The 20670-nt window shown below is 39.3% G+C and overlaps 5 protein-coding genes across 7 annotated transcripts in view; 4 read left to right on the forward strand and 1 right to left on the reverse strand.

The window, feature by feature from the left end:
* Positions 1 to 1954, forward strand: part of stv (BAG domain-containing protein starvin) — a 36338-nt gene extending 34384 nt beyond the window's left edge. For both annotated transcript variants that reach the window (XM_089595365.1, XM_014357151.2), the window contains exon 7: positions 238 to 1954. In XM_089595365.1, coding sequence (XP_089451491.1) covers positions 238 to 882 — 645 coding nt within the window. In that variant the 3' untranslated portion in view covers positions 883 to 1954. The remainder of the gene's footprint in view (positions 1 to 237) is intronic.
* Positions 1955 to 2126: 172 nt separating this feature from the next.
* sta (stubarista 40S ribosomal protein SA) lies at positions 2127 to 4368 on the forward strand. Its single transcript, XM_014357125.2, has 6 exons — positions 2127 to 2187; positions 2629 to 2791; positions 2861 to 3066; positions 3276 to 3560; positions 3857 to 4099; positions 4192 to 4368. Exons 2-6 carry the CDS (start codon positions 2659 to 2661, stop codon positions 4279 to 4281), a joined length of 957 nt encoding a protein of 318 aa, XP_014212611.2. The 5' UTR covers positions 2127 to 2187; positions 2629 to 2658; the 3' UTR covers positions 4282 to 4368.
* A 143-nt stretch (positions 4369 to 4511) lies between these two features.
* Positions 4512 to 5957, reverse strand: LOC106642359 (SUN domain-containing protein 1-like). Its single transcript, XM_023390151.2, has 8 exons — positions 5936 to 5957; positions 5726 to 5860; positions 5443 to 5654; positions 5339 to 5381; positions 5111 to 5256; positions 4878 to 5045; positions 4722 to 4805; positions 4512 to 4648 (listed from the first exon to the last, which is right to left on the reverse strand). The coding sequence occupies exons 2-8, from the start codon at positions 5853 to 5855 to the stop codon at positions 4514 to 4516; spliced, it is 918 nt and encodes a 305-aa protein (XP_023245919.2). The 5' UTR covers positions 5856 to 5860; positions 5936 to 5957; the 3' UTR covers positions 4512 to 4513.
* Positions 5958 to 6287: 330 nt separating this feature from the next.
* Positions 6288 to 7980, forward strand: LOC106642365 (abscission/NoCut checkpoint regulator). The gene is made up of 5 exons (XM_014357124.2): positions 6288 to 6445; positions 6548 to 6747; positions 6824 to 7046; positions 7108 to 7278; positions 7347 to 7980. Exons 1-5 carry the CDS (start codon positions 6395 to 6397, stop codon positions 7584 to 7586), a joined length of 885 nt encoding a protein of 294 aa, XP_014212610.2. The 5' UTR covers positions 6288 to 6394; the 3' UTR covers positions 7587 to 7980.
* A 122-nt stretch (positions 7981 to 8102) lies between these two features.
* On the forward strand, positions 8103 to 11634 carry asun (integrator complex subunit 13 asun). Of its 2 annotated transcripts, none has more exons than XM_014357120.3 (9): positions 8103 to 8301; positions 8505 to 8779; positions 8849 to 8923; positions 9001 to 9287; positions 9357 to 9447; positions 9523 to 10110; positions 10179 to 10340; positions 10418 to 10752; positions 10845 to 11634. In XM_014357120.3, the coding sequence occupies exons 2-9, from the start codon at positions 8561 to 8563 to the stop codon at positions 11134 to 11136; spliced, it is 2049 nt and encodes a 682-aa protein (XP_014212606.2). In that variant the 5' UTR covers positions 8103 to 8301; positions 8505 to 8560; the 3' UTR covers positions 11137 to 11634. The 2 variants fall into 2 exon arrangements, with proteins under 2 accessions (XP_014212606.2, XP_014212609.2); XM_014357123.3 differs by having other exon boundaries at positions 8103 to 8218.
* Positions 11635 to 20670: the final 9036 nt, after the last annotated feature.

A 20670-nucleotide genomic window follows, 5' to 3' on the forward strand; every position in this document is an offset into this window, starting at 1 on the left:
TTTACAAATTAAATAATCGTTAATTTCGTTTTTCTTTCATTACAAAAATTATTGTTTACGCAAACGTCATGTGTATTTAATTTCATTAAAAAAAAAAATATCGATATCTCTCGCTTTTTCACGCATTCTTATCGTTTAGAAACTATCGTAGATTGTTTATTAATATGCTCGAAAAAACCAAAACGATGATTTAGATGCATGAAATTATTTTTATAAAACAAAGCTTGTACATTGCAGCCGCCAGCGACAGAGGAACAAAAAGCGATTCCGCTGCCAGCGCCTACCTCACCGACCAAGGCTACAGCGCCGGAAGAAGCGAAACCTCCCGAGGAGCCAGCCTCCAAAATAACCGAGCAAAAGCCAGAACTAGAACAGCCAGTGGAAAGCAATACTCAAACTAGTGAAGCTCCAAGCGCGCCAGTTCAACCTGACCCGGCTGCTACGGTACCTGCAGAAGCTAGCCCTCAGGAACCGCCTCAGAAGGTAGAAGAAGTCAAGACCAGCGAAGAGCCTATGGAGAGCAACAGTGTTCCTTGCTCTCAGGCAGAGCAGCAACAACCGGACGTAGAGATGAGGCAGCCTTCGCCTGCAAAAGAAGTGCAGACTAGTGTGGAACCTGAAAAGGCTAGCGAGGCTCTGGCAGTGCCTGTCCAGGAGGAGAAAAAGGTCGCCGAATCTGAGGAACAAAAAAATCATCCAAAGTCAGAGACCGACGTTGCCACAACTACCGTTGCTACCACTGATAAGCCTAAGAAGGAGCCGCCACCGGTGCCTGCCAAGGCAGGAAAGTCACCTAAGAAAGCAAAGAAGACCCCGAAGAAACAGCCACAGCCCGAGCCCGTTTCCCAGACTGCAATACCCATGCCAGCTCCTGGACAGTAAGGTTCAAGAGAACAAAGACTAGCCCTTAGACGTTTTTTGTTGATTCGTAATCGTACCGAGGACTGAGAAAATCGGGAAGCTTTGCTGTTATCAATATTTTTTGTTTGTTAAATACCCATCGACACTGCATGATCATCATCAGTCCAACCATTAGGTTTTTTTTTTTTTTTTCACCTTGTGAACTGAATAAATACGCACGGGATTGAGTAAAAAAAGCTGCGCTAGTCGTGGTTTAAAGTGCCGATGGAGTCGAAAAGCCTCTCGAGATTGAAATAAAAAAAAAAGATAATAAAAACAATGTATGGACTGTGAATGAGTGAGTCTATTAAAAAAAAAATTTGCTTCCTTTGCATTATGTACGTAGGTGCCATGAGACAATTTTGGTTCGTTCTATTTCTTGGTGCGAAGATAGGCACGGTCTTACGGTTCAAAGGAAGCTTTTGTAGATACTTTTAATAAGAAAAGAGAAGAAAAAACTAAGTGGACTTTGTAGATCTTGTAGAGATTGGTTGTTCTTTTTTTTATAAATAAATATTTATACAAATATACATGTATGTAATTGTGAATGTCTGAGAGACGCAAGCCTCGAAGAGAAGAAACATCGAACCATAAATTCGTATCTCCGTATAAGCGCTGTTTGGCTTGCATAAACTTAAAATCTTGAAGCACCATGTTTTTCCGTTTCTTTTGTCTTATCTTTTTTTCAAATTTCTGTAGGAGAAAGCGTTAGATAGCGCTGTACTCAAGCGAGAAATGTAGATTACGACAGTCTTCTCAGCGAAATTGTAGCCTCGAATGTTTGATTTTCTGTATTTCTTTTAAAAGCGAGCGAAAAATGATTTTCACATAACAAGAATCCTTTATCTTAATTTATTTCATCCGTTCGAAATATACTTTGGCGATGCGGTTGCTTCGAGAGTGTGTTGAGAAGTTGAACGCATTTTAGCACATTATTTAAAAAAATTTGTCATTACGTGACCTTAGGCTATGTGTTCGAGGAAATATTTAGGATCTAAGCATTAAGTATTTGATGAAGAGATAAAAATTGAAAGCGAATAAAAACACTTGTATTTAAAAATATTTGCATTTTATTATTGATAACAATCTCCCACCTTTTTTTTATTCCTTAAAAAATATAATTTATAAATTCCTCGCTTTGTTGGCTATTTGTAAAATCGCGCCTGCCGCCATGTGCCAAATGGCGTGACCAATCGTAGCGACACGACCGTACATGCTGCCGCCGAACGCCGACTTGTAGAAATATTCCTTTTCTCACAAGAGAAACTCCTAAGTGGCATTAAACACGTAAGTTCCCTTCTGTTTTTAAAAGTTTTTTATAGTATTATTGATACTTTTTGACAAAGTTTGATTTCAATTGAAGCACAAAGCCGTACTTTACTGTTAAATGTAGTTAGTTTTTTCACTAATAAGTTTTTACATTAAATTCAGACTCCAAAAGTTGTGCCGAGTGACACGTGCTAGATAACCTACAAAAATACATCTTGTATTATGTTGACATCCATCGTATGCTTTTTCAACTAAGAAGTCTGATCAGTTTCTTTTCAATATTAAATATCATTATACGTTGATTATTTAGTCAATAACATGCTTAGCTAATCGACATACAAAATTGTTGAATATTTTCAATGTGTAACGTTTGAAGGTTATATCGACAGTGCAACTTGGATATACTAAATTCAATTATTTAAATTTGCCATAAATTATAAAATTATTTTCATTTATCAGGTTGACTCGTAAGTAAATCACAACGTAACAATGTCAGGAGGATACGACCCACTAGCTCTCAGAGAAGATGACGTTACAAAGATGTTGGCTGCATCCACGCACATTGGAGCAGAAAATGTTAATTTCCAGATGGAACAGTACGTCTACAAACGTCGTGCAGGAGGTAATGTATATTATTTTGCTTTATCTCATGTAAAAGTACTGAATTGCGATTTCAACTTCCATTTTTAAGGCTGTAACATCATTAACCTGAGGCGCACCTGGGAGAAGCTTCTCCTTGCTGCTCGTGCTATTGTGGCCATTGAGCACCCAAGTGAAGTCTTTGTCATCAGTTGCCGTCCCTTCGGACAGAGGGCTGTCCTTAAATTTGCCTCTCACACCGGAGCAACCCCCATTGCCGGACGTTTCACTCCTGGTGCTTTCACTAATCAGATCCAGGTATTTTCTTATTTTGTTAACAATTACAAGGTATATCTTTATTTGTAACGCATAGTATGCACTCTTGAAACGTGATGACAAAATTTGGTACAGAAATAACATCTGTTGATTTTAATGGCTTAATCTTTGCTGAAATCCAACTATTCTATAAATTACATGGTTGACTGTTGTCCAAGCAAGTGATACAAAGTGAAAATCCATTATTTCAGGCTGCATTCAGGGAACCAAGACTGCTCATAGTCACAGATCCAGCGACCGATCACCAGCCCATCACTGAGGCCAGCTACGTCAACATCCCAGTCATTGCCTTGTGCAACACAGACTCGCCCGTGCGTTTCATTGACATTGCCATCCCATGCAATACCAAGAATTCTCACAGCATTGGTCTCATGTGGTGGCTTCTCGCTCGCGAGGTCTTGCGCCTCCGTGGTTCCATCCCTCGGGATAAGTGGGACGTTGTTGTCGATCTGTTCTTTTATAGAGATCCCGAAGAGGTAGGCTAAAGTTGATTGTTTCCTACATTTTTATAAAAGGTATTTTTACTTAACAATACTCGTGATAGGTTTGCATTGCATAAAGAAAACTGGTATTTTTTCAAAGTTGAATTTTGACAAATTTTTAGTTGTTTTTGCGAGTACTCTAGAAATAAAACATGATGTTAAACTTACATGTCCAGAATCAAACCTGTTGGTACATAATGGCTTAATCTTTGCTGAAAAATTGTTTGGGTATTGAAAATCTTTGCCCTTAATGGCCAATCGAAATTAATTGAATAATTTTTAATTTCCAGGCCGAAAAAGAGGAGCAAATGGCTAAGGAGCAAACGCCAGCTACCAAGGAGTTCGCACCGATTACCGATGCTGGTCTGTCCGCTTCAGACTGGCCCGTTGAGGTTGTCGACCCCAACGCGCCACCCACCGAAGTTTGGGCCGATGATGTTCCCGTCGCTGCGGCTTCCGTTGCTCCTGTTGCATCAGTTGCCGCTGCTGCTGCTCCAGCTCCCTTCACCGCTAGCACCGACTGGGCCGCTCCCGTAAGTTTTTTTTACATGGAATACTCATTGATAGATCACATCAGTACTTTTTATTTATATAGTCAATATTGATGTAAATGTTTTCTTTGCAGGTTCAAGATGAATGGGCTGCAGCACCTGCGCCAGCAGAGACCATGACGCAAGGCCAAAGCTGGGGTGGCGCCAGCAGTAACTGGTCGTAAATTTTTGGGTTTCATATTGTTAACCCAAAATGTTCTGACCAAGCTTTATATTCGAGATCTTCAATAAAGCTGACTTTTTAATAACGACACACCGATTTATCTGTTCCCTCAGTCTTTAGTGTTACAAAATTAGTCTTTTTTTTTCTAAGTTACTTATTACATAATTACAACATTTATGTACATTTGGTACTTGAAATTAATTCTTCTTATGAATAGGACACTTATAATAACTTCACACTTTATCTAAATTGTTAATGTACATCTTGCCATGAACTTTAAATCTGTAGACACAGGTGTATTCCGGATTGCCCCAGTTAGATAAAATTTCGAGTATAACTCTTTTGAAAGCTGTTTTTATATTTGGCTTCTGTAAAACATTTAATACTTTATGATCACTTGTGATAAGCAGTGGAATACAGCTGAAAATCAAGCACACAAACCTTAATTTCAAAAATCTGAGAAGGGAGTCCTGTGTTACTATACGTGAATGAGCCAATGGTAATGTACTCGTCTTCAAGTTTACCCTGCAATAATTATGAAATCTCAGTTATAAAGGAAACTATTCAAAACAAAATTAAGGCTTGCAATAGTCATACCAGCACGTTAAAAGCCTTAGGAGCCTCATCAATACTTCCGGTCAAAGATGCACTTGCCGATATATGCTCCAAAGTGACGCGTTCTATGATTGCTGGGTGGGCTAATTCTATCTCAATTTTTCCATGTGATCCGCGGAACGACCAGCATTGTCCGGGTTCGACCCAAGGCTACAAAAATAATAAAGTTAGCAATCAAGTAATACATTTTTTGAAATGAAAGACTAGCTACATACCTGGATAACTTTGCGAGGTGTGTAATGATTAACTTTCCAAAGGGGTATTCCAAATATTGTCACTTGATTTGACTCTGGCTTGGTGTAAGAATGAGTATCTGGAGTATCTACTACGAGCCCGCCCACAGCCTCCGACGCGAAATCTGCTAATGAATTTGCACCTGAAAACAGTGTACAATTACATTTTCACTCCATTGATTCTTTAATAATATCGATTGTGCCTTTTACCTAGATTGCTCCGACGATTGTACAAATTTGTCAATTGATTATTCTGAAATGAAAAAAAAAACATTTATTCGACAAAAGTAAAAAAAATATGTCAAAAATTTTACCATTTGATACAGTGTCTTTTTAAGATTCCTGGACTCGCTTTTGATTCTAATCAGCTCCTTTCTCAGCGGTGTAATGGCCTCTGATCGCGAGTCGTCGCCGATTTCAAGGTACTTGCCGGCCGCTGGTTGGTATTTTTTGCAAACCGGGTGGAAACCGACTTTCTGATCGATGTCGAATTTGCCGTAAGCAAACACGTAGGTTAACAGCAAAACTTAAAAAAAATAAATAAATAAATAGTCGTAAAAGTATATTGTGCACATGAAATTGTTTATATGTAATTACTAGCGCCGAGAGTCATGAAAAACATAACTTTCACTATGGGAGTTATAAAGTCGATGAACTTGATAATGAACCATCGTGTCTTGATCATCAGCCAAATATCAAAAATCACCAGAGTCTCGAGAACCATCATTGGGTCTGAGAACAACAAATTTTTCGTTCCAGTACCAAAAATCAGAATTTTCATTTTATGAAGTTTTTTCATATACTTACGGTTTTGGTGCTTTTCCTTTACCAATCGCTCCATCGTTTACTGTTTTTTATTCTAAGCTGCTAACTTGCACGGAAATAAACTAAAAACCTATGAGAAAGTTTTTGCGGTTTACACAAAATTATCAACGACACGATCCTCTTAATGTTGTTATTAACACTGTCTTATTACTTAAACGACTCCCTTTGTACTTAAGTATTTAAAATACCTATACAATATTTACGAGTTTGTTGTTGAAAATATATACTTAGTTTTTGTGTTTTTTTCGGCTCTTCACGAGACTTGACTCGTTTGAAAAAGCGAGCGACTGTTGTCGGTCTCCCCCACCATTCTCACACATTTACACATCTATGATAACCTCAAAAGAGTGTGTCAAAAGTGTAAATATTGGGTTGTTTTGTTAAATTACTAGTAAACATTTTCGTTCGAGGTTTTATATACTGCCAGGTCAAAATAAAAAAATGTCGTGCTGTAACACTTGTCAATCAAAATTCTCGTTTTTTTCAAAAGAAGTAAGAGTTTTTCCTAAATACTCTATTTCAAGTACTTTGTTGTGGAGACAATCAATTCTTTGGTAATGAATGAAACAATTGTCGCTTATATTTTGTTTGTAGCATGGCTGTCCAGCGTGTGGATTTTCCTACTGCTCCAAGTGCCTTAAGTACGAGCCTGAGGATAAAAAAAGCAAGCAAAAAATTTGTGGCCCTTGCTTTCACAAGTCGAAAATCAAGAAATCAACTCCTATTTCTATAGAAGATCTGCCCACTCCGAACGGACTGGACGAACCCCTGGTTCCCTTCAACCTTGCGACAAAGTTAGTATTCCACTCCATTTATATGAAAATAATAAAATCGAACTACTTTGTAAGCCTACTTGTTGTTTTGTTGTAGAGTTGGAGCTGAAAGTGCTCTGAAGCACCCAATTACGGTTTATTATAACAGATTGGATAAATTGAGATCTGGACTGGATCCAGCTGATCAAGAGATCGTCAACAGATTGAAAAAATTGAAAGACGAGGACAGGCAGGTACCATCTGTAACTGAAGATGAAATCAGGCGTAGATTGGCATTGTTGAGAGATCAAGATCCTAATGTTGTCAACAAACCAGTTAATGCAAGTATCAAACATTTTTTTCAATTTTTTACTTTTATTTAATGATGAATTTTATTTACAGTTGAATGAAATCGACATTAGAACAGATAAACAAAAAGTTGACGACTTGATTAGTCAGTATCTTCAGGAACTCGAAATTTCAAAAAATGTCTCTGACGAGCCTCAGAACGTTGATAGTGAAATTGAAGCGCGTTTAAAAAGTTTAAAGGAATTCACCGTGAAGCTGCCATTGGTAAATAACATCTATTATTCATACACAGTTTATATTTAGTATTATTTTTAATTACATGATATTTTCAGCCCCCCATAGATTTTAGTCAATTCGGCACAAGTAGCAGTGGTGAAGACCGACCAATGGATTGTTCTGAAGACACTCACGATGACTATTCAGGTGACAACCAGTGTTGCATGTGTAATAATAAGAAAAATCTCGTCAAATGCAAGGGTTGCACGGATGATTTGTACTGTATCGGTTGCTTCAATGACAATCACGATGAATTTGAGTTGAAGAAACACAAGACAGTCCCATTCAGACCATAAACAGCAATTTGATCCACACTCGGAGCATATTTTGCCGATTTCACATGCACATGCGAAAAAATCATGTTTTTAAAAGTATTTATATATTTAAATCATGTTGATGATACATATTGGTTGTACAAAATTTTTCAAGTATTTTTGTAATCACGTAATTTAACAATACTTGTTATTAATCATTACACTTATATACTTAGAAAAAAGGCAAACTTTATCGAAGAGATTATACAGATGTTTTAACAAATTTTTCGTTTTTAAAATATGATTTAATTTTATAGTGATCTAGATGTTATCCATATTTGTAAATGTTGTTTTGTTTTTCAAATTATTTATTTTCCAACAGACACCCTGTCATTTTTTCCGATTTACGAATAAAAAATTGTACACTTGAGATAAACATGATAACATTTTTTTAACAAATCCAGCACAATCTGAACGCTAAAATAAACATAGATATATATATTTGTATATATTTTTAGTCAAATTTATCCTCAATTCCTCCAGTAGTGGACGCAGCAGTGCATGAGACGCGACGATCCAAAGTTTGTACTAAACGTCTGCTGCCTCTGCTATGTCGTCAATTAAAAGGATCCCGTCGGTGTGAAAAAAGATATATAATGTATTTAGTTTTGCAAGTATGTTTAATCCAGACACTGTTGGTTATTTATAATCTCCTAGTTTTGATTTCTTTGATGCTTCTGAACCGGTTTGAACTAGGGTTTGTATTGATAGTTTGATTTGCCTTGTTCATAGTAATTGTTTGTTTTTATTTTATTTGTACAATTCATTATTTTCAATCATACACTTTGTTTTCAAATTATCGAACGATAAATATTAAGTTTTGGACAAAGAGAAAGAATTCCCGATGTTTTCAAAACAAAACATAACCTCGACGTTGCATTTGATTACACACACCTACAGGTACAGTTACAGTGCAGCTTATTAAATAAACTGGAAAAAGTTATGCTGTAGTCGAAATGTATCCGGAAAACCACAAAACGATCTTCGTGCTCGATCACACGCCCTACTTTAGCATCTCGACCGAAAGTCCCCTGGACTTTGACTTTTTGAAAACTCGGGGCCATGGGAATCAAATTATGCTGCCTCCGATCAGCAAATCGCTATGGACCACGAGTATAGAAACCTCCATGGAATACTGCAGGATCGTGTGGGATCTTTTTCCGTCCGGCAAATTGGTAAGGAACACGCACTTTTTCCACCTAGAGTTAGTGAACAATTTGCTGGATTTTCCCCAATTGTTACAGATCAGATTCGTTGTGAGTGATCATTCGGCTCGCATCCTAAATACGTGGAGTCCCTCACAACAAAATTTAACTCATGTAAGTACTTGACCCAATTATTAACATCCAGTGTCCAATTGTTGGTTGGTAAACAATAACACCAATGCATTTCTCAGTTGATGAATGCAATGGCAATAATCGGAGTACCGCACAGGGTGCATCAGCAAAGCACCGACTTCTCTGTGATACATGGCTTGAGGGTAGCCATCGAAGCTCTCTCGGAGATTTCAGAGACCCAACAAGAGAAAAGGATGGCAGGGCCAGAGGCTGCTAGTAAATTAATGAACAGAGGACGTGTGATTTGTATCACTAGTGCAAGGGACGATGCGAGCTTGAAAAGCTTGAAGAATATATTTTTGAGCCAATTGACGGCTCAAAATAAACAGGCTGCCTCGTCTGACACGTGGGTCCAAGAACCATATTTTTAATTAATTGTACATGTACACGGTAACCAAACGAGTCATGCTTACAGGTTGATTCCAGTTCATCACTGCCACCTTGTTATATTGAACATATACCCTTGTAACATAAACTCAGAAGTAACAAATCAAACTTTACAGGAGGTAAAAAGTACACAGTTGCATTTATTTATCTTTCAAAAAATTTGAAGAGGTGTATTAAGCAATTATTCTTTGCAGGTCTCTTCCGTTTTATCGATGGAAGTGCACTCCCTCAAAGCTACGATCCTGCACTCGAAACTCTCTCACCTGATCCTCGAGCACTACGATCTCGCCAGTACAACCGTCACTGGTATCCCGATGAAGGAAGAACAGAACGCCAGTTCTTCCGCCAATTACGACGTGGAGATATTCCACTCGTCGGACGCCCATCTGGCAATTCTCAAGGGTAACGCCCAAGACTCGGCGCTGGTGAAAACGTTCCGGCGCTTCGAGGAGGGCATGGAGTACGAGACCGTAACTCTGAAATGGTGCACACCCAGGGGCTGCAGCGCTTCCGAAATGCAACTGTGCAACGCCATGCACCGCATCACCCCCGTGGATGTCAACAGTAGGCCGTCCTCGTGTTTGATTAATTTCCTACTCAACGGCAGGTCGGTCATGCTCGAAATGGCCAGGAAGAGCGGCAACAAGGCTATATCCCACCTGCTGGCATCTCACGGTGGTGAGATTTTCATTCACACGCTGTCGACCACTAGAAGCGTGCTCGAAGATCCGCCCTCTGTGAGCGAAGGGTGCGGCGGCCGAGTTACCGATTACCGCATCACGGTGAGCGTCAGTTTTTTTCAAACGATTCTAGTTCAAATGATTCTTACTAAAATCCCAACGTTTTACAGGATTTTGGAGCTTTTATGCGAAGTAACTTGTTAGTGCCTGTGAAACGGAGTCCTGGTGACACGTCCGAAGGGCCCGCCGAAAAAATGAGGTTGCGCCTCGACAGGCACACGAAGTATTGGCCCATCGTGATCTCGAACACCATAATGTACAACCTAAGATCGGTAACTGCTTGAATGATGTTTTCTTAAAAAAAAAAAAAAAAGAATTCAATTTTTCATCGGTTAAATTCATCCTACAGATAATCGATCCCCTTCCCGACTTGATACTCAAAGAATCGCTGACAAAGGACGAAGTAATGCAGTGCAAACAGATAATCTTCAGTGTTCTGCAGCTCGAAGCCAAACACGAGAACTTGCCCGTTCCGAGTATAGGCGGAGGCAGAGGCGCGAAATCCAACTGCAAGCGCGAGGAACAGTACAAGCTACTGTGGAACGAACTCGAGACTTTTTTACGCATGCACTCGATAACTTCGATGAATCATCTGGAAGTTTTCAATTGCTTGCTCGAAGTGAGAAACAAAGACGACAAGGACAACAAGGTCGAGCTCGACCAGGCACTCAGAGAACTTGAAGGGTATTTGTTGTTTTTTTTGTATAATTTAACGTTCAAAGGAAACAAAAATTAAATTGGGTATGGGTTATAAAACGAAAAAATATTCGTTGCAGTCTCGGCAAGGAAGAAACGACAACGCGGGCCACAGTGATTCGCGCGACGACGGATTCGCCAATGTCACCTCCGCCCAGCGGCTCAACGACAACGTTAGCCAAGCAGCTTCAAAAATCCAGCCTGTTGGCGACCAAGAGTCTACTGGACATTTGGCTGCACCGTACGGCACCACGTGATCGGCGTCCGGACTTTCATGGCCGTGCCGGTGGCCTAAAGGCCAAGCTCTACCCGAATCTTAAAGAAAACGGGGGCGGCCAGGCAACTCGCGGTGAACCCGTCGTAGAGGCGTGACTGTGCTGGGGACAACAAAGTATTTTTTTTTTTTTTTACTCGTTAGACTTTCTCAACGTGTTTGTACATAAGAGTGTAGATAGGAAGCTGAGAGGAGGAAAACCATTACTTTTTATTACTCAACGGCACTTTTGGATTTTTAATCGCGGCTTCGTTGACTCTCTTTTTTATTTATCGACAACGACACAATCAATTTCCCGTTGACAGTTTTTTTTTTCATCAGATTATATTTGCCTAAGGAGTCAAGAGAGTACTTTTGAAAAAAAGAAACGATTTTGTAAATTTTATAGAACTTTGATACGAGAAGAAATCGTGAATAAACCAAGTTGTCAAGAGAACTGGATAATCATTGATGCTGCAAATCCTGATATACTTTTAACCAGCACATTATGCGTACAGCCACGCGATAAATCGAGCCATCGGATAAAAAAACCACCCCAAGTGGTACATGGTTCAACGATCAAACAGAAAGGAAAAAAAAAAGAAAAAGCCATTCGACCCATATTATCTAAGCACACGCGTGCTTGCTATGGAAGAGAGAGTGAATTACTTCGATGCAATGCATGGTTTGTGTGTGTGTGTGTAGGTAAATATATAATATACATGTGCATAGTCGAGGGCAAGGGCAAAAGGCGACGAAAGGGAGAAGCTTTCGAAAGCGAAAGTAATAAAATAGACTCCAAAGGGATGGCGTAGGGGGAGGGGGAAGAAGTAAGGGGGAGGTGGTGAAAATAGGTGGTCCGCCTGTAAAAGAGCATCGCGAGAGAGAGAAAAAGGAGTGAGGCAACGCGTGTATATATTGTATAACCCGAGAAAAAGGAAAAGAGAGAGAGAGAGAGAGATAAAAGAAAACAAGCACACAAAGTTTCAAGTGAGGAGGAGGAGGAGGAGGAGGAGGAGGTGGTTGTGGGTTTGTCGGTTTTGTATGTGTGTGTGAGTATATAAATACACGACGGGTTAAAGGGCGAAAGGAAGAGTAAAGAGAGAAAGAGAGAGGATGTCGAGTGTGCGTGACGTAACGGTTCATTCATCCCGGAAGCAACGGCTACGCGACGACAACATCCCCTTGATGGCCAATGTACGTAGGTATAGGTATATGTATGTAACTTACACGTGTGCGCGTACGTGTGTTCTGATATCTCTTTCGTTTTTTTTTTTCTTTTTTTTATGTTACGCCGCAATGCTGTTCTCCTTCTGGGACCGTTTTTAGTGGGAAATTTTTTTTGTGCTTACGACTCAGGATTGGGGTGAAGATACTTTTAAGGAGCCAATACGTTTTTATGTTTTTTTTTTTTTAACATAAACGTCGAGTCTATTGAATTAATTATTGTATTTTTTTTCATCCAAGAGAGTATTGTCACAAAAACGAAAAAAATTGAGAATCCCTTGAAAAATCGTTTTCAGAGGTAACATTAAAATTTCAATGATCTTAGGCTTCACTGTTTCCGAGAAGTTAATTATTTATTTACAACATACGCTTATGGGAGAGAAAGAAGTTTTTACTGATTACGATTAGAAAAATAAAACTCTTCTACAACAAATAATTAATTTCTCGGAAATGATGAAGGCCACGGTCATTGAAATTTTAGTTTATTACTCTGGAAACGATTGTTAATTAAAGTTAAAAAAATTTTCACGGGATACCCAAGTTTTCATTACTACAACCGCCTAATGATAAACTAATAGTTATGTAGTATGATAAGTAAAAAGTTCCGAGAAAACTAAAAAGTAGATTAAAGGAATCGCTTAAAATACCTGTTGAATTATTATTTCGAAAAACTCTATTGTCTCAAGATAAATGACTCACCCTGTACATTGCATGGAAAATTGTTGTGTCGATATATTGTAATCGTATACTCGGAACTCATTGATTTCCCAAAAGTATGATAGTCTTCGAAAGAAAAAAAAAAAAAAAATGCCATCGATAAAACGAGCAGTATTTTGGTTAAACCGTTATCGAACGACAATTTAAATTCAACAGTGTATTCTATCTCTGCTGAAAGTAACAAAGTCGACGACGAATAAAAAAAAAACAGAGAGGCATCGTTTGTCTATTCGAACGTCAAATTTATTGGAAGTAACAAAAACGAACCAAACGAGAGAACACGGGAAAAATGGATAGAAAAAAAATAAAATAAAAGCGCAGAACTCAACGCTCGAACTATAGACCCCCTAAAAAAGCGTTCGATTTCAAAGTAATCGTCTACGCGTGCAGCGCAACGGAAAGTGGCGATAGCACTTTTTTTTTATCCTCTGTTCCCCCAATTTTTTGGCTCCCTGTTGGGCGACGCGTGTACGAGAAATGTAATTTTCCAGTCGATAATCGTTATCCCCTCCCTCCCCTCAACCGTTTTGTGTTAACTTGTGGGAGTTCGAACATGCGTTATTAGGATAAGTACCCACTAAGAGTGGTCGATTGGGAACTGGGAATTTTTTCTTCAATTGAGTAACCACTGTGGATTTTATGGTGTTTTTCCATTACTTAGTCGGCAATTTCGTCGGGGGGTTGCCATCCCCCCCCCCCACCTCGTTTTAATAAGATGGTTCTAGAACACTGTTTGAACACGTAATGGAAGCGTTTCTGCACATAATAATTTTCTTGTCGAATTCGCAACTGAAAAAAATAGGAAAATTGTAGCTGATGAGTCAAAACGTGTAAAAAGAAATTTACTTCTCTTTTTTATTTTTGTACTATGAAGTAATAGGGCTGCCATCGATCAATTTGATATCTGACCATCAAAACACCAATCACTCGACCCCATATCGAATTTACACCCTTCAATAAAAAATAAAGAATTATGTGCTCCGCTCGGTTTTCACAGCCTAGAAAGATAATTAAAAAAGAGGGGTGGGGCGAGAACCCTCGCCGAACTGAACCTAAAAAAGTCTGATAAACCCCCGTTCCCCTTCCTACAAAATTTGATAATATCCGCCTGCAAATTGAAAAAAAAAAATTCCACTCTCAAAGTATACCCAGCCAGACTAACGAAGCGAGCTTTTGCAGAGGAGCAGCATCAGCCAGGCGGGGCAAGAGAAAACGCCCCGCACGTGCAGCCATACGTATATACACACACAGCGAGAGAAGACCCCCCCCCCCACCGCCATTGATAATGCATGAGAGAGGGGGGAAGGTATCGATCCTAACCTCCCCTTTTCGTGTGTATAATATGTGCCCCGCACCGGTTATGGCGCCCCTGCTGGGGTCGCATGGCGTCACTGACGCCCCTGTTTTCTCTCGTTTACTCGTTCCTCCAAACTTCCTTGCACTCTCGTGATGAGTGTCCGGTGTTTTTTTTTTTCTCTATTGTGATAAGGCTTTTTTATTTTCTGGGAATCACAATTTTGAGGAAAAACACCGGGGGAGTGGATTTATTTTCAGAAAAGGGGAGGCACCAGTCGGAGAGGAGGTTATATAAGGTAGTGGGGGTCTCTGGCCGAGTATTGATTGGAGGGGCTCTCTCGGCGTTTTATTATTATATCTTCTTTTTTTTTTGTGTGTTTGCGCCTCGCGCCCTCTCCCCCTGCAGTGTCTCGTTTCGATGCCTCGTTAACTCAAAATGAGCTATCGCAGATTTTTTTTTTTTTTTTTTTTTTGCTGGGAGTTTGATTTTTTCTTGATATCTTTTGAATGTAATTTTTATGTATAAGTATACTGGCAAAATTTGCTTTGTTTGATTCGACAGGTATATTTATAATTGTGATGGAAACTACAGGAGGAAATTCCCTTTTCCCTCGTTTGAAAGTTAATATCATCGCGCGTTCGAAAAAAAAAAAACTTCGTGATCTCATTTCAAAGCTCGAATGATAAAAGCACAATTAACAAGAAAAAAATAAAGTATGAATATCGTGCGTAAAAAAAAAAATTATTGTAATTCTCGTGGCAGCTGCAGAGAAATAAAAAGTACCCGCATAATATACTCAATAGCACGAAAAAAAGCGCCCACAGCTGCTGCTGTACTTACATTCCAAAGCCCCGTGTTTTCGACTCTTCGTTTCGAGGCCTTGTATACACAATACGCGTGTGTGTGCAGCGATAAAGATATTTTCGTGCGCTGTCTCCGTTTGTGATATTGATACTTGAATTTCTTTTGGTATTCAATATTCATTTCGTAAAAGTTCAATGATTTGTTGAATCAGTAGAGTTAGGATTATTTTTTCTTTTTTCGATGAAAATAAGGACCCAAAAAAAAAAAAACAAACGATTGACAACTGTGACACATGCGATTACTTATTTTTATTGAGCGCGCGTTGAACATATGTCGCGGGCGTGAGTTATCGTTTCATCGAATTACCGATTTTTCGTGTTACAATTGAGACTTTTGGCTGATTCGAGAAAAAAAGGTGCAAGAATTAAACGAGAATTTTACCCGCACGTACACGGTACATTTAATGGATTTTTCCACGTTAACTGAGATCATTAGTGTATTTGGAGAAGCTTAATTACTTTGTTGTCGATAAATTACGTTAACGATGAAACTATTAACTTGAGCACATTCATGTATTTTTCTGGGATGTAGTCGATGTGGATGAAATTTCAAAAAGCTGTCGTGAAAGTAAGTAACGTAATAGCACGACGTGAATAGTCACAAATTTTTCTCAACGATTTTTCTGTAACTTGCGTTGTTTTATTACATAATGTTTTTCATTTGAAAAAATATGTTCACTAGTTTTTTGTTTGTTTCATGACTTTGACTAACGATACCAATCTAATCAAGTTTCAGCGACGTAGAATCAACTAATGACCAAATCTATTGAAATTTAATTATTGAAACATCATTTTTCGTTAAAATTGTAATGCATTACATGTGTTGAAAAGAATTTATTTTCAGTTACTACTCTGCTTACAACACGTTGGTTGGCAAATTTTTTTTCCAACAAAAATAATGCATTACACTTTTGATGGAAAAACAATTTGGAAACATAAAAAGAGTCAACGTATTTAAATGTTACATTTTACTGTAGACATGTGGTATTAAATTTTTCATATTAAGATTTCATTAATTATAAAGGGCCAAAGATGACGTGACGCACAAAAAGAAAGGTCGATTTTCAGCGATATGGGGGGTCAATAGTATTTCTCATTGCTTTAATGGCATCTCCTGCTTTAAGGTCTCTTTGCGCAAACGATGACATTACTGTACGTATATATTATATACTTGCGAGTTTGTTGAAACAGCTGAATTTTATTTCCAGAAAAGTAGGTCGATATTTTTCTTCTTTCTTTCCTCCCTCTTCCTTGAGATTCTTTTGAGTTCAAAGGACTACCTCTTACTTTCGATTTTACTGTTATACATAAGTACATTGACGACGATTGACTCTGTTGTGGTCGAGGTTCCTGGGTTTTGTTTTTTTTTCCCTTGGCAGACTTTCCTTTTCACTTATCAATTTATCGAGTACACATTTTTAGCCAAGAACAACAGGGTTCTTGTTTTCGCTCGTTTAGGCACCTGTAAAGTGATCGAGAAATAAAGTGTGATTTAAAGTTTAGCCCTTACTTTTTGATTGTTTTGATTAAGTTAAACCCAGCGCTTTTTTCTCTAATGACTTGGCTTACTAACCGCGTTGTTTATAATTGTCGCCATGGGGTTTTCTGATCGACTGAGGAAGGATTATGCCACTTGCCGCACTCAAACAATCATCATATCAATTATTCTCTTTGACGTTTCTGAGCCATTTTGTGACGTTTTATGAATTTGTGACGCACAGGAAACATAAAAAACTCTTACGAACCAACCATAAGAAATATCAGCAAGCATAGATTACAAAGACTTAATCAAAAGAGACAATGGAAAATACCTACCTTACAGTCGACCAAATTCTAGTTCAACGAGAAACACACGATAAGTATTAAAGCTCACTCACTGTATGTCCATACATTGTACTTACACCCCGCCGATGTACGATGCATAATATATATAGGTAGAACGAGCAAATTCCTCCGTTCCTCTTTCTCACGCCCACATTATTATTATTATGTGTATATACAACATCCGTATATCTGTCTCCTCCAACACGTGCACATCACAGAGTGCGAGTAAGGGATTGCGCCCGAACGCCCATTCTCACCCACTACCCCTCTCGGTTCCCGCTAAACGAAACGTCGGGGGGGTTCATGCACGTGCTGCACGCTACATGCAAGAAAGACAACCACGTGCGTTAAAGTACATCACACGCGAACACCCACCTTTGTACACGTATACCGTGTACGAACAGCCGTGACCTTGTCGTCTGTTTCCCCGGTATCGTATATGTATATGAAAGATCTTCCATCTCTCTCGTTCTTTATCTCGTCTACCCCCCTGACTCCCCTTTTTTTTCGACATGCATACATACAAACACACGTGTGTCTGTATGCGTGTATACACTTTAAGCTCGCATGCCATCGCTATAGGCATCATCAGACTACTCCGAACGCTTTCACCCCCGGCCGGCGAAAGGCAATACCTACATACACACACTTCCGGGGAATCCCCGGGATTTCGCGAGAGCGCACCGTTTTGTTCTTTCACTCACCCCCCACCTTTTTTTTTGCATTTCTTTACCACCCATATCGGAATTCCTCGCGTGCATTGACGTAATAGCCGATACACCCATCCTAACATGTGCTTAGTATACAATTTTTTTTCTTTCTTTTTTTCTTTTTTACTTTGCTTGTTTGCACGTCCCTTCTTCTAAGTTACATGTATCTCTCGGGTGGTTTTGCTTTCGTTACTCGTTAGAGATGATTTTTGTACTTACAACCCCCCTTCGCCCAATCGTATGTAAATGTGTTGGGTGTATACTTATAATGTTTGTCCTGTTTTATTTTTAATACTTGTATATATGCGTCCAAGTATGCATACTATATATATGAGAATCGAGTTCAGCGACCGCGAATGCGCCCGTGTACACGTGATATAAACATACTTATTGTGTAACGCCGAAGGAGTAGCTTTTGTTTTGATTGCAAAAGCGCGTGTGTTTTAACCGCGGCTTGTCAAAGCCCGAGATTTTGTTTGCAAATCCATTTTAAAGCTCTTACCGTTTCATGCCAAGGCACGCGTTAACCACTAGCAATGTCAGTTACTCGTACCTATATCTGTCGGACACCACGATTACAAGTCATTTACCCCCTCCTACCACATAGTACATATATATATATACCCACACACTCTGATGGAATCATACGCGCATTGCAAGCTCTCTCTCTCTCTCTGCTCATTCAACCCCTCGCCGGCACTTACACATTAAAATGTCAGTGCCTCGACCTCCTCCTCCTGCCCCCCGTCCCTTTCTTGCTTCTCTCTTGCACTTGAATGTATAAGCAAAACCATCACGCAAACACTAGAGAAAAGTAGATATACACGTATACAAAATTCCATCAGTGTTTGTGTGTGTGTAAAAGAGAGAGAGAGAGAGAGAGAGAGAGAAGAGTCGTGTATATATTTCACCTGCTGCCTTCCTCCTCCTCCTCCTCCTCCTTCCGTCTACTCCACACAACGAACACGAGGGGGATGCCCCCCTCGATCGGCGAGCTTTATCTATATCTATCTCTCTCTCACTCTCACTCTCTTTGTCGTCTACGCTCTGTCTACATAAACGCTTGTATATGTATACACGGACTTCGGGGATAACCAGTAACCACACCACTTGTTTTCCCTGTATGTGTACAGCAGTCGGTGCGTAAAGTAGGTACTTTGAGAGAGAGAGAGAGAGAGGGGCGATTCTGTGTGTGGGTGCCCCTGATATGTGTACTGTGCGCGTGTTTGGGTTTGCATCGAAGGTCGTCGTCGTCGTCGTCGTTTCTCTCTCTGGGTTAGTAGGTCAGTCAGCCGTGCTTCTGCTGGTTGTATATGTATACACGTGCTTGACGTTTCATTTGCCCTATATGCGCGCCCCACATGTGTGTGACCTGTTTTACATTGTGCAGCAACAGCGGAGAGTCCAAGTCGGAGGGGGTGTATATGTATATATGCTTTTTTTCACATACACCTACTTCAGCGCGTTAGTAAATCTGTTTTTTCTTTTACGCTGAGGTCTTTGGAGCTTTTAGTGCTCGTTCCGCGTTCCGTTGAGTCTTGGTTTTTTTGGGATTCCCCCTTTTTCTCGAAAATATACATCTCGCATACCATGTGTATGCTTCTGTAGTGGAAATTGAAAACAAAAGTGTAAGTGCAGCATGAACATAAAAGAAATGCATTGCAACCCCGTGCGCAAGTAAATCTGTTTTTTTTTTTTACGTTGAGGTCTTTGGAGCTTTTACTGCTCGTTCCGCGTTCCGTTGAGTCTTGGTTTTTTTGGGATTCCCCTTTTTTTCTCGAAAGTATACATCTCGCATACCTTTTGTGTACTTCTATGGTAGAAAATTGAAAACAAAAGCGTAAGTAAGTGCAACATGAAAATAAAAGAAAGCTTGCGTTGGAACCCCGTGCGCTTTCGAAGGAATTGCCAAACTTTTTGGACATTTCGACGCAGAAGAACGACGGCCAAGAGGAAGCCGGGGTGAAATTAATTCGCGGAGAGAAAGCCCCGGAGAAGACTTTCACTTCGAGGCACGCTGCTGTAGCGGTGAACAACGTATACTTGCTTTTTACACAACATACGCATGTGTGTGTGTGTATAGGTGGTGCTTTCGAAAACTTTCAGCCAAGAGCTTGGGAAAATGACCAGTTTTCGGATGATTGCGAATGGAACGTGGCGGCGATTTTTATCGCGTCTGGAGGAAAACGGGGCATTCGTGGTATTAAAAGGTGGTGTTTTGCATCTGGGAAATAAAAAGACAGACAACGCGTAATATGTTGTTTCTTATTTATTTTTAAATAATCGGCTCACTACAGTAATAATGTTCACTCTGGTACATAATTACAATCGTGCCTAAATAATCAAACGCGCGAGATCAGGCGACGATCGGAAAAAAAGTCTTTTGCATCCTCATCCTTAATCTCTTCACTTTTTTTTTCTTTTCTCTGCACTCGTTTTCACACCGAAAAAGCGCTCTACATATCGCATCCTTTACATGTATATATATATATATTTTTTTATTTTTCGCTGCCAGTGTCTATTTTTCTCTTGTCAATTGTATACCTATACTCCTCAGAATTCACGTCCAGCACTACTAATAAACCTTTATTTTCAGTTCACACGCTCTTTTATCGATCGTTTAACGTTATTAATCAGTGTACATATCTGCCCTCCTTCGTTTCTCTCTTTTTTAAACATAACATATACGTTGCAAGTCGGTTTCTCTTTTTTTTTTTTCTTACTTAGCACACAAATTCATCGCTCTACTATACCGTAGCTTATTGTAAATTGTTTTTTTTTCTTACCTAATTTATTTCTAAATTTTTAGTGTCTTCGTTATAGCACATAATTAAAAATGGACCAACTACGTAATATGTTAATCGGCGAAAAGTGAAAAATCATATAAGTCGCCGCACACACTCTTTTTCTGCGTTCACGCGCTCTTTCGCTTTTTTTTTTTTTTTTTTTTTGCTGTCACTATATGTTCTTTTTTCGTTTTTTTTTTCTTTTCTTTTTTTTTTTTTATGTATCTCT

This window comes from Copidosoma floridanum, unplaced genomic scaffold, assembly GCF_036245765.1.
Source record: "Copidosoma floridanum isolate Cflo_tuat_1 unplaced genomic scaffold, Cflo_Japanese_pri ptg000025l, whole genome shotgun sequence".
Lineage (NCBI taxonomy): Eukaryota > Metazoa > Arthropoda > Insecta > Hymenoptera > Encyrtidae > Copidosoma > Copidosoma floridanum.